At 38.2% G+C, this 14,044-nt stretch overlaps 1 protein-coding gene across 1 annotated transcript in view; it reads left to right on the forward strand.

The window, feature by feature from the left end:
* LOC123588067 (solute carrier family 5 member 4) overlaps nucleotides 1-14,044 on the forward strand; it is a 40,130-nt gene that overhangs the window by 19,067 nt on the left and 7,019 nt on the right. Inside the window, exons 7-13 of the mRNA XM_045458291.1 lie at nucleotides 157-237; nucleotides 2,560-2,780; nucleotides 5,831-5,966; nucleotides 6,989-7,096; nucleotides 9,152-9,302; nucleotides 11,857-12,025; nucleotides 13,621-13,836. Of these exons, the coding sequence (XP_045314247.1) occupies nucleotides 157-237; nucleotides 2,560-2,780; nucleotides 5,831-5,966; nucleotides 6,989-7,096; nucleotides 9,152-9,302; nucleotides 11,857-12,025; nucleotides 13,621-13,836 (1,082 nt within the window). The remainder of the gene's footprint in view (nucleotides 1-156; nucleotides 238-2,559; nucleotides 2,781-5,830; nucleotides 5,967-6,988; nucleotides 7,097-9,151; nucleotides 9,303-11,856; nucleotides 12,026-13,620; nucleotides 13,837-14,044) is intronic.

Consider the following 14,044-nt stretch of genomic DNA (forward strand, 5'->3'; position numbering starts at 1 on the left):
ATAATGATGCCAAGAGGAGCTTGTGGCCCAGTCAAGAACTTTTCATATATTCTTTGCTGAGTTTCTAGGGTTTGGTTTGAGGAAAACCTAAAAGTGAAGGCAAAGAGATGAGAGTATAGGGAAAAAATATCCTAATTCTTTTCTTTCTCTACACAGGGGGCTTGGCCTCAGTTATTTACACAGACACCCTCCAGACCATCATCATGCTGATCGGTTCCTTTATTCTCATGGGGTATGGTAAGTGATGACAGTGGGAACAGTGCCCTGGGGCTGGAAATCATGAGATTTGTGTCTGTTCAGTCCATCTGCTCTTTACTACTGCCTCCCTGTTCTACCTGGTCATACTTTTTGATATACATATAATACATCATTGAAGCATCTGCCTAACTTCTTGCTGTACTATCTCAGCATGAGAAAATGAGGGGGGAAGAACTTTACTTTCTTTAAAAAATTATTCCTTGGTTTTAATCTTAATATGTTTGTGTTTGAAATAGACAAAATCAGTGTCACTGGGTTGATAATTTTACACAACTATTGGTGCACTGGATTCAATGCACATAAACCATTATGTAGAATCTTCATAAAAATAAGTATTAAATAGTAAGAACAGTTTAAGACAACTGACTATTAACTTCACTGTGACTGTTTCAGATGGAAATTATTAAAGTATGTTACTCCCTCTATTGTTAGAATATACAAACACAGTTTGTATATTTCTCTTAAGTCATGCAGCAAGCACTACTGATGAATTTAACTTATAGCTTGCCTATTTTTGTTTTCTTTTATTATGCTACTTATTTAACTTTGGACAGGAAATCCATGCATACAGTAAAAAGGATATAAGATGAAAATAAGTGTCTTTTCATCTCTCCTCTGTCCTGCAGCCACCATATTCCATCCACTCAAGCTGCACTGAATACAGTTGTGAATATTCATGAACCCTAATCACAGGGCTTGAAGATAATATGAAGCAAAAACTGACAGAACTGCAAAGACAACAAATGCACAGAAAGAGTTGATGATTTTGACACAAAATGAATGCGATTGGTCACATATGGCTATTTAAATTAAAAAACAATAAAAAATAAATTAATCAAAATGTAAAATTCAGTTTCTGATTTGCCTAGCCATATTTCAAGTGCTTAATATATAGCTAGTAGTTTTCATATTTGACAGCACAGATACAGAATATGTAGAATTCTATCATTACCGAAAGTTCTATCATTACTGAAAGTGCTGCTCCAGAGGCCATTGCTAGGACCAATTCTTTACAAACTTTCTATTTAGTTAACCAGGACTTCTTTGATATTCTTATTTATGGTTCTTTGGTGTCTGGCTTTGGTGATGGACCTCTGGCATCAACCTCTCTAAGCCTTCTCCCATCCTTAGGATGGAATCTCTCATCTTCCAGCATTCTTCATGTATTGTTGTCACAAACAATATTCCCCTTAACAGAACAATTTCCTTGTATTGTCTGTATCCTCCTTTGTATTGAGATCCTGCCTTGTACATTCATTTTGCATATAATCCCATCACAATGTTTGGCACATGCAAACATTTTTGATGCTAAATGAAATAAGTAATGAAAAAGTAAAATAACGTCAACCTCAACTCTACAGATACATGATACTCAGATGAATTTTGCACTATTTGAAACTATACTAAGTGGGCTGAGAAGCCTGGGCTCATCCTTCTTCTTTCTAAGGTTTCCATCCATTATCGTTCTTTTTTTTAGTTAATTAATTAATTTATTTATTTTGAAAGAGAAAGTGCAGAGAGAGAATCCCAAGCAGGCTCCACACTGCCAATGCAGAGCCTGATGTGGGGCTCGATCCCACAAACCATGAGATCATGACCTTAGCCGAAATCAAGAGTCAGACACTTAACTGACTAAGCCACCCATACATTCTCATTATGGTTCTTTTCTACACCTGTCTTGCCTTTCCAGCCGCCACCCGCCCCCCCTCCGCAGGCTGAGCCTCACCATTTCACCTCACCATACATAAACTGCTGCCTCTAATTTCTGCTCCTTATCTTCCCGTTTTTTGTTGTAACATAGAAAGAATACAGTCAGTATTGCACCAAAAAACAGACTGTGCATAAAGTCAAAACAGCCAGACTTTGTATCAGGAACAGAGACCATTACTTCTGGTCCATTCAGAGGAGTAGGGGCTTTCTGATGGCTAACTGTTAGGCTCACTCTGTTACCTCATCTTCATGTTTTATCTCTGTTCTAGATGGTTGTGAGATATCAATATCAGTCTGTTGGATAACAATTTTTATTTTTACCATAAGCATAGACACTAAAAATTTTCAAGAGAAGAAGAAAATTTTCAATAAGAAGAAAAGTTAAAGGGTGATTTGCTTCCTGTACATTGTGAAAGCATGATAGCATTACCAATGCCAGTGGTATTGAAAGACATGAGTCCTCTGAGAACACTAAGGATTTGACCAGGCTGATTGGAGATGATTGGACACTTCCACCACAAAGGAATAATTATGAATAACAGATGTCTTAGATTTGTGTATAACATTTCATTTTATCCAATACCTTTGCAGCATTTGCTAAAGTGGGAGGCTATGAGAGTTTTACAGAGAAGTACATGAATGCCATCCCATCCATAGTTGAGGGGGACAACATGACAATCAATCCCAAGTGCTACACTCCTCAGGCTGACTCCTTTCACATCTTCCGAGATGCTGTCACTGGAGATATTCCATGGCCAGGAATGATATTTGGAATGACCATTGTTGCTGTGTGGTACTGGTGCACAGATCAGGTGAAGTATGTGTGTGGTGTGTAAATATGTTTATGTTGTTCTTTTTCTCCTCATAGAAAAGCATCTAGTTTCTATTTTGTACACATATATACACATACACATGCACAAACACACATCATTTAAAGAGTCAAACACTTCTACAAGTCTTGTTATGATAAATAGTTGTCTGGTGTCCTGCTCTCTACTCATTTCTTGACTCTCAAAAGCAAACATTATTGACTCCTTCAGTTAGGTATTTTGGTATGTATGTTTCTTCTCTAAATCCTTGTACTCAATGCATGGCCTGTGTACCATTGGAGTGAATGTCACCTTGAAGCTCATTAGAAATAACTGTTCTCAGATGCTACCCAGACCCACTGAATCAGAATTTGCTTGTAAATTTGTTCCCCAGGTGATTTAAATAAATGTTTCTATTGATCCCTTTTGGTTTTCCAGTTTTAGGATTTTTACACTGGCTTCCAATAATGAAAGATGAGGGTTTAGCTCTTTCTTTTCTTTTTTTTTCTTTTTTTAATGTTTTTATTATTTATTTTTGAGAGAGAGACACAGACAGAGTGTAAGCAGGGAAAGGGCAGAGAGAGAGGGAGACACAAAATCCAAAGCAGGCTGCAGGCTACGAGCTGTCAGCACAGAGCCCAACGCGGGGCTCAAATTCACAAACTGTGAGGTCATGATCTGAGCTGAAGTCGGACGCTTAACTGACTGAGCCACCCAGGCGCCCCTAGCTCTTTCAATTTTTTATCGTCAATCCTCCATCTTCCAGTAAAACTAATTCACAATTTTGGTGAGATCAGCATTCAGTGCTACCATTTTTGTGGCTACATAAATATAATCCACAGCTAAGCCACATGATATTCTCTGATTGATTTTTCTTTAGCTTTTTCTTTTCTCTAGAATAAATAAGTCTTATTTTTTGTGTTTTAAATTTTCTTGGTAATTATTACTCATTAAACACCAAGCTTTCTGCAGATTGCCTAAATCTCCTTGATGTGTACTTGCAAACACATCAAATATCCTACCAACTCTTTTTCTCATTTTCTCTTAAAACCTTCGGCCTCTCACAAACTGCTGGGTTGTTCTCTGTGCCTAGTGCCCATCCTAATCCAGGACCCCCTTTACTACCATATTTGGGGTTCTCTTTGGCTCATCCTTGGATTATATATCATATTTCAAGTATCCCACATCATCTTCTTTCTTGGTTTACTTCTTTCAGGGCAATTGAATTCTCCAGTAAGTTCCTGAGAAACACAGGAGATACATCTATTGTGAATTTGTCTTCATGTTTGAAGATGTCTTCACTCCAACTTTTCCCAAATTGATCCTCTGGCCATGTACACATTTCTAGGCTTTAAATAATTTTCCAGCCATAAATTACCATCTTTTGACTTCCACCATTGCTGTTGAAAAGCCTGAAGTTATTCTTGATCCTTTGGATGTAACGTGTCTTTTCTCTCTGGAAGTTTATCTTGCCTTTGTCCTCAGTGTTCTGAAATTTCATACAATGTGCTATTGTGTGTAGGTCTTTTTTTGTTCACTGTGATGGGCTACTGTGAACAAGTTTAATATAGTAATGGATGTCTTTAATGAATTGGCGGAATTCTTTGATTTCTTGCATTTTGTTTTCCTTTGGAGAACTTCCACTTTGGGTGTTGGTTTTCCTCAACTGGTTTTCTAGTGTTCTTATCTTTCCTCCACATCTACCATATCTTGGTCTTTTTGCTCTATTTTCTAGGAAATTACCTCAATATTATCCCTCAGTTTTTCTGCCTTTGTATTTATGACCCCCAAGATCTTATTTTTGGTTTTCTGTATGTTCCTTTTTATAGCATGTAAGTTTGTTTTGTTTTCTGTTTTGAAGTTTTCTTCACCCCAGATAGTCTCTGTCAAGTCAAACTTAAAATTTCACATTTTGGGATCAATGGTCCAAAATGGACTATCTTGGATCAATGGTCACTTGTATCAGTGTGAGATAATTTTTCTTTTTCTCTATATAATAAACTGATTTTATCAACATGTCTCCCAAAGAATGTACTCTTTCACTGATTTGTGCAAAAATCTTTATTGTTTATATTTTGCCACTGACCACATGACTTATCTCCTATATTTAGGTGGCCTCATATTCACCCTTAGATCTGATACCTGGACCCTGCTTATTTTCTGACAAGAATCCCCTGTTTTACATATAATTTGTATTGTCCCTCCAACTTTCTGCTTCAAGCCTTCTATCTAAGGATAGTACCTGCTCCCCCAGCACTGAGTGACATTGTTGCTATCCCTAATAGATTTGTCTCTCCAAAGAAAAGTAAGCAGAAAAAGTCATCGCCATTTTCTGACATTCCTTGAGAAGAAAAATGTCAAGAAGCAATGGCATTATGGGTAGAAATCCTGTTTTTCTAGAAAATTCTTAGTCAAGAGATTACACAAGTGGAAATTATGAGATTATATGCATTGAATTTCCCAGGACCACAATATTTTATTCATAACTGATTCATATCTAGAGATGAATGTCTCAAGGTTCTCTTCTGATGGCTGCCTGACTCTGTTGTTTCTATGGCAATGGGGTTGATTTTCCAAATGGACAGTTGATCCCTAACAGTAGAGAGATACTGATGAGTATGTGGCTTATTTGGTGCCTACAACATTAAATGCACAACTTAAACACATGACTTGTGGCAAAGATCAGTAGTGACAGCTTTGTACCTGGACAAGTACATGGTCATTGTTGCAATGCAGCCTAGGAGCTGCAATCATTTTGATAGTAGTGATGGGTATTGACTTCTATGTACCAAGAGTCTTACAAACATTATACCAAATATTCAGAATATCCTACAAGAGATAACCCTCTTAAAGATGAGAAAGCTGAGTCTCACAAAGTCAAATATTCATGTAAGAGGAGCAGGGATTAGAGTTCTGATTTTACTCTGAAGCTGATTATTTTCCACTACTCATGATCCCATATCTTATTGTAACATTAATCCTTGAAAAGAGGCACTCCCCTTCTTTGGATCATCCTCTAGTTGCTTCATGACTATGTCATGTTCTTCTGGCAGGTTATTGTGCAGCGCTGCCTATCAGGCAAGAACATGTCTCATGTGAAAGCTGCCTGCATCATGTGTGGGTACCTGAAGCTGCTGCCCATGTTCCTCATGGTAATGCCAGGAATGATCAGCCGCATCCTATACACAGGTAAGCCATTGATTCATAAATCCTCTTTCTTGTATGCTTGAATTCTAAATACTGGTTTTAATATGTATTAAAACCTTGATAAGCTAGAAAACCCATTATGTATGGAAGTTAAAACACAAATCCAGGTGAAGAGAACAGATTTTGCAGAATGTCAGAAGCAGGAAAATTTGGCATATTTGACACATATATATCCAACTAATAAGGAATGGCCAAAGAAATTATTAAATACCCCCTTTATGGAAAATTACATGTAAGGACTGAAGACTTTCTCAAATTGTGGTCAAATGCTGAAGTTATTATGTTTAAGGGTAAAAAGCAGACTACAAAATATTATCTCAACAATTGCCATAGTTATGCAAAAAGACATTTCTGTCTGGAAAAAGATTAGAAAGGAATAAAAAAACTAAAAGAAGCTAATGTGTTAAGGTGTCAGTATTCTATGGGATTTTTTAAATCATTTTTTGCTATCTGTTGTCATAATATTGTTTAAGTAAAAAAAGAATCAACAAGGTATTGTACAACTGCCACAGTAAAGGGAGGCCTCATCCCACATGAGCAATCACCCCAATAATGATCACAAATGACACTTCTTAGCTGTAGGTAGAAAACACTGAACTAAATGACTAGACACAAAACTAATTTCCATTTTGTTGTTGTGGCTGTTGTGATTGTTTCATCTGGAGTTCTGTGCCTCTGGGAGAATTTATGTTCTTGCAGCTTTTCTGGAGGATGGAATCAGCTCCCCCTAATTGCTCTAATGCAATAGCTGGGCCACATCCCAAAGAGGAGCCCTGCCCCTTAGGTCAGTGCAAGGGGAGGTACAGGTATGAGACACTTAGGAAGTCATATTCTGGGTAAAGAGGGACCAGCTCTATGGTATGGAGTTCAAGGTTGAATCTCCAATTTCCAAGCAAATGTCTCTCCTCTTATCATCTTACAACTTGTCTCTATGTCAAATGGTTGTAGATCTTACCTGTTTGGGCCCCACTCACTGAACCCACTTATCTGAATTCCCCCCTCAGAGAAGGTGGCCTGTGTTGTACCTTCTGAATGTGTGAAACATTGTGGCATTGAAGTCGGTTGTACTAACTACGCCTACCCAGTGATGGTGCTGGAACTGATGCCTGATGGTAAGAAAAGGTCCACACTCAAATGAATGGAGAAAATGTGATGAGAGTTAGATAGATAGATAGATAGATAGATAGATAGATAGATAATAAGTATAGATATAGATAATGGAATATCATTATTAATGTCAGCCTTTAAAAAAAATGAAAATCTGCCAAGTGCAACAACAATATAGATGAACCTGGAAGACATTATGCTAAGTGAGATAAACCAGATACAGAAATACAAAAAAGCACACAATGTCGCTTATATGTGGAATCTAAACAAGTGGAACTCATACAAGCAGAGAGTACAATGGTGGTTTCCAGGGGCTGGGGGTGGGGGAAATGGGAAGATTTCAAAGGGTACAAACTTTCAGTTACAAGATGAATAAGTTCTGGAGAACTAATGTACAGTAGGGAGATTATAGTTAATAAGAATGTATGTTTAAAGTTTGCTAAGAGAATAGATCTCAAGTATTCTCACCACAAAACAAGAAAACTGTAACTATGTGAGGTGACGGTTATGTTAACTAGCTTGATTATGGTAATCATTTCACAATGTATACATGTATAAAAACATCACATTATACATCTTAACTATATACAATTGTTATTTGTCAGTCATACCTCAATAAAGCTGGAAAAAATATGTTCATGCTGGGACTGCCTCAGAGACCTAGTGTATAAATGGTCCATGAGGAAAGATTATGGCGTAATCCTTAATAATCCTAACTTCCATTAATTCAATTGGCTTCATCAGACATTTCTTGAGCACTTTCCATAGGCTACCAGTCTGGTGCTGAGCCTGGGGAATACAGAGATGAATCAGATATAATTCCTATTAGAAGAATCCTTACTCCTTTGGATTCAAGATTGTCTTCCAAGACAATCAAGAGCATTTAAGTGATGGATTTGTCAATAAAAGAGTTGCATAAACACAAACTTACAAACTCAGAAAACTAGATGTTAATGATTTAGCCTGCTTTCTCTAGACCAGTTATACCCAAATAATATGCCTCAATATATTTAATTTACAGCTATTTATTGAGTGCCTACTATGTGTCAGAGCCTGCCCTGGTGCTTAGAAAACATCAGTGAGGGGCACCTGGGTGGCTCAGTCGGTTAGGTGACTGACTTCAGCTCAGGTCATGATCTCGCCATTTCCGAGTTCAAGCCCCATGTTGGGCTCTCTGCTGATGGCCCAGAGCCTGGAGCCGGTTTAGATTCTGTGCCTCTCTCTCTCTCTCTCTCTCTCTCTCTACCCCTTCCCCACTCATGTTCTGTCTTTCTCTCTCAAAAATAAATAAACATTTAAAAAATTAAAAAAGAAAAGAAAACATCAGTGAAATAAGCACAAAATCCCCTATACCTTGGAACTCACATTCTAGTTTCATGAGATATAAAATAAATGACACATGTGGCAAAAGTAAATTATTAGGATGCTAGAAGGTGATCTGTGTGGTCAGTAACAGAGAAGAGTATGGGGCTCAGGAACAACCAGGTGATCTTATACCTTCAAAGGTCAGCTAATACTTCTTCAATCTTTCTCCTCCCTGACACACATGAGCATTGTCAGGAAGAAGGGAACATGACCCACAAGTAACATCACCCATCCATCTCATTCCATACTTTGTCTTAGGAGTTTTAGGGGCATTATTAATAAGCAGAGGGAAGTGGAGGATGAAGTTACCATAATATCCCAAAACTCTTTGCTTTTCCCAACAAAAACTTCTTTAACAGAACTGCTTACTAGGCTTTTCCCTCTCTAGTTCTCTAAGTCTTCAGGAAGCCAAGAGGTTCTCCCCAAAGAGAAATGGTACAACACTGTTCCTCTCTCCCAAATTTAGGTTCCAGCAAATGATCTCTAAGTTTACATTTAAAACTAAAATTCTGTACTGGATCATTCTCAAATCACCAGGAAATTTGCAGGAAATGCTACATGATGATATGCGTTGACAGGCACATCAGTTGGTAAATGTTCCAGGTGACACTTTTGAATGACTCTGGTTTAGCAAGGCCTTCATAAATCATGGAGTCCAATTCCTAACTAATGTTTGCACTCTTATCTGGCCCCAGGACTGCGAGGTCTGATGCTGTCAGTCATGTTGGCCTCTCTCATGAGCTCCATGACCTCCATCTTCAACAGTGCTAGCACCCTCTTTACCATGGACCTGTACACCAAGATTAGGAAACAGGCATCAGAGAAAGAGCTTCTTATAACAGGACGGTGAGAAAATCCTGGTTTCTGTCTAAAATTTCTCTGGAAAGCACAGAAATACAAGTGAACTAGAACCTTCTCTTTCTTGGGTTCAGTGAAACAAATAATAGAATTCTAGAGTGGGAAAGGGATATTAAGAGGTATTTAATCCAACTTTCTTTCTTTCCAGATAGGAAACTTGAGGCCATACTTTTTTTTTTAAGGTTTATTTATTTTTGAGAAAGAGAGACACAGAGTGCGAGTGGGGGAGGGTCAGAGAGAGAGGGAAACACAGAATCCAAAGCGGGCTCCAGGTTCTGAGCTGTCAGCATTGAGCTTAACACGGGGCTTGAACTCAGGAACAGTGATCAGACCTGAGCCAAAGTTAGATGCTCAACTGACTGAGCCACCCAGGCACCCCAGGGTCATACTTTTAAACGAAATAGTTGCTTTTAAGGGTTTTCAAATGCCTCTGATTGTCTCTTATTTCTTCCTCCCCTCACACTCTCTTCCAACCATATCTTCATGAAACTCCAGTGGTTTTCATGGGGTATAAAGTTTCATGGGGTTAAAGCAGTCTCTAGAAGTTTCCATGTATATCACATGAAGGAAGTCACAGATTAAGTCATCCACACACTACTACACAGTAGTTTATCAACTGCACTCATTAAGAAATGGAGTATCAAGAGGGGGCACCTGGGTGGCTCAGTCAGTTAAGTATCTGATTTCAGCTCAGGTCACGATCTCATTGTTCCTGAGTTCAAGCCCCGTGTTAGGCTCAGTACTGATAGCTCAGAGCCTGGAGCCTGCTTTGGATTCTGTGTCTCCCTCTCTTCCTGCCCCTCCCCTACTCATGCTCTGTCTTTCTCTGTCTCTCAAAACTAAATAAATGCTAAAAATTAAAAAAAAAAAAGAAATGGAGTATCAAGAGAATCTGACTACCTATGTAAAAGATACTGCTTTGCTGAAGACAGTAACAATCACTTAGTAAATTAAGCATTTGCAAGGAAAATTCCAAGGGTTCACTTGGTCCAGATCTTCACTCTGGACATTATAGGAGAGGAAGAGCAGTAAAGCATCTGTGTTTCTGTAGTGGAGAAAGTGTTGGACCCTGAATTCAGAAGCCCAGGATGCAGAAGTCTACCAATAGGCATATGATCTTGGGTATGAATACCCTTTAAGTCTCTATTTTGAATTAATGAGTTTCTCTCTCTCTCTCTCTCTCTCTCTCTCTCTCTCTCTCTCTTATTAAAAGCCTTCTATATCCCAGAATACAATATGGAAAAGGACATATATGTAAAAAATAATGTCCTGCTTTGTGGGATTTACATCTTTGTTGGCAAGACAGACAATTAATAAATATGTTCTATATCTGATGGCAAAAGTGGCAGGGAGAAAATTAAAGTGAGATTAAATATGGGGGTTACTTAAGACAGGTGTTCAGGGAGTCTTCCCTGAGAAGGTGGCCTTTATGCACAACCATCAGGGAAGTGTGGGAATGAGCCCCATGGCTCTGTGGGGATGGAACAGTAAGTGCTGAATTCTTACAACAGTCATATGTGTGGTGTGAGGACAGTAGGAGTGAGGTTGGCACATACAAGCAAGTGGAAGAGTGATAAGAAACATGATCTGAAAGATAGCTAGAGGTGAAATTATGTAGGGCCATTTAAACCATAACAAGATTTTGGATTTTATTTCACATATGATGGAAAACAACTGAAGATAAGCGAGCAAGGGAGGTACATGACAAGGACAGTGGGTATTATTTATTGAATCCTTATTATACTCTACGCATCATGCTCAGACTTTCCATGGTTTATCACATTTAATTATTACAAGGTTGCAAAAGTTTTGTGAACTTTCAATGAGACACTTGTGCCTCAGTCTCCTGCCCAAATGCCTGTCCCCCATTTCTCCCAGTCCCCACCTCTCTGTTTCAGATAAGCACAGAGAAGTAATGACCTTTTGCAGACAGTTCAGTAAATTATGTGTGTTTCTTCGCACAATAAGTACAGAATATTGAGCTTATTCTCCCTGGACCACAGGACCTGTAAAAAGTTTTTTACTAACTCCTTCTACCTGCCAGAGTACTCAGGTAGTAAAATGCACAAATTAGCATTTCTGGCCAATTCACTCAGCATTCTAGGAGAAAGTATATTTTAATTCCATCCTGTGAAAACTGACTTAGTTTCTCTCAAGCTAGGAAAAAAAAAGATCAAAATGGGGATCTGCTTTCTTTATCATACAAATGATTACTTACCATAGAAACAGTGTGGTGTTTTTTTCCTAACTGATACATTACATAAATTGCACTAGAAAATTATTAACCAGTTGCTGACATTTGAACTGTTTTATGAATGGATATTTAACCTCACAGTTGAAGCTATTTACAGAGAAGCAATTGCTTTATTGGCATTTTACTAACCTATGGTCATTAAGCATTCCATGGCTTCATGTGAGGTCAAGGAGTGTGATTTTATTTGGAAAATCAATGCATGGCCACAAGAATCAAGAACTGTAAAGCACAGTGGAAGTGCCAATAATGCTTTTGTTTAATATTTAAATCATTTTGCTTTCTCTCCAGGCTATTTATCATTCTATTAATTGCCATCAGCATTTTGTGGGTCCCATTAGTGCAGGTATCTCAAAATGGACAACTATTCCATTATATAGAATCAATTTCTAGCTACCTTGGGCCTCCAATTGCGGCTGTCTTCCTGCTTGCCATCTTCTGTAAAAGAGTCAATGAACAGGTAAGTAAAAATTCGGAAAACTTCTTCCCTGCTGGAGTGAGAATATTTTCTTTCACTGGTAGGAAAATGCATTCTTTCCACCCTGTTTATATAACTCAAAGCCCATCTCAATTTTAATTGTATTCAGCTATAATTCCTGATTCTCTTTAAAGTGTGTAAATACATAGGGCACACTTATAGTACAGTCTGTATATTTCTTACAAAATATATACATATATGACACAATACTAAGGAACACAAGTTTTGGAGTAAGACTGACAGAATCCAGTCCTGGCCCTATCAATCCTTTGATCTTAAGCAAACCATTTGATTCTGTGTAGAATGAAGATAATCACAGTGCCTACTTTATAGGATTGCTGTGAAGATTAAAAGGGATTTATTTTAATTTTTTTATGTTTATTTATTTTTGAGAGTGAAAGCAAGAGAGAACATGAGTCGGGGAGGAGCAGAGAGAGGGGGAGACACAGAATCCAAAGCAGGCTCCGGGCTCCAAGCTGTCAGCACAGAGCCCAACACGGGGCTGGAACCCACAAACTGTGAGATCATGATCTGAGCGAAGTCGGACATTCAACTGAGCCACCCAGGGGATTTATCACCCCAAAAGGGATTTATTTTAATGTGAAGTGCTTAGAAGAAAACCTACCACTCTAGTAACAATTAAAAATGTTAATTTCTAGGGGCGTCTGGGTGGCTCAGTCGGTTAAGCCTCCGACTTCGGCTCAGGTCATGGTCTCGCGGTCCGTGAGTTCGAGCCTGGCGTCAGGCTCTGTGCTGACAGCTCAGAGCCTGGAGCCTGTTTCAGATTCTGTGTCTCCCTCTCTCTCTGATCCTCCCCCGTTCATGCTCTGTCTCTGTCTCAAAAATAAATAAACGTTAAAAAAATTTTTTTAATGTTAATTTCTGTATTAATATATGTAACTGATTATTTTGGATCGTGGGCATTTAATCCCTTAATTGTTTCCAACTGTTAACTTTATTATAATTTTGAAATGAAGAATAGGTACAGAGAGGTTATTATCTTATGTGCTTTTCAAATGTTATTTAGTATTAGTAAGTAGTATTTTGGGATTCAGATTCAGGTCTTCCTCCAACTAAAGCTCATGCTTTTAATGTCTATGCAATACCATTTCCCCTTGAACATAACATCTTGATCAGAGGACTAGAGGACATATGTTTCCAAGCCCACCAGCTTCTCAGAGAATACAGATGCTCTTAATTGCCAAAAGCTTAATAGAACTATCATAATTATCTAATATCAACTCTGTAAATTGTGTAACATAAGCCATAGTTCTGTTTATTCTATAAAATAAGCCACAACTTATAAAATCTATATATAAAATAAAATTCAAGGTAAACTTAAGCTTGGGTCAGAGTGTACAGTAGTGCCCTGAAGTAGTGTCTGATGCAATGAAATTTCAGTATCACTAAATAAACACATGTATCTATACCTTTTTCTTGCTTTGGTGACTTTATGCTCAGGGTTAGCCATTATTGGTTCTTAATGGAGAAAGTAGGTAGGATGATAATTGTTACCTACTCAAATGAGCTTCTCATCTTTTCTAAGTACTCTGATTTTATTCTTGTTTCTTTTGCAGGGAGCCTTCTGGGGTCTAGTCATTGGACTTGTGATTGGCCTTATTCGCATGATTGCAGAGTTTGCCTATGGAACAGGAAGTTGCTTGGCTGCCAGTGACTGTCCCAAGGTCATCTGTGGAGTGCACTATCTGTACTTTGCCATCATCCTCTTTTTTGTTTCCATACTAGTTGTCCTAGGAATTTCCCTGTTAACAAAACCCATTCCTGATGTACATGTGAGTACTCATTTTAAAATAAGAGTTCTTGGTGTGCCTGGGTGACTCAGTCAGTTAAGCAACAGACTCTTGATTTTGGCTTAGGTCATGATCCCAGCGTCATGAGATCAAGCTCCGTGTCAGGCTCTGCACTGGGCATGGAGCTTGCTTGGGGTTCTCTAAATAAATAAATAAATAAATAAATAAGGGTTCTTTGCCTTCTGGGGTA

Source organism: Leopardus geoffroyi, chromosome D3 (genome assembly GCF_018350155.1).
Source record: "Leopardus geoffroyi isolate Oge1 chromosome D3, O.geoffroyi_Oge1_pat1.0, whole genome shotgun sequence".
Lineage (NCBI taxonomy): Eukaryota > Metazoa > Chordata > Mammalia > Carnivora > Felidae > Leopardus > Leopardus geoffroyi.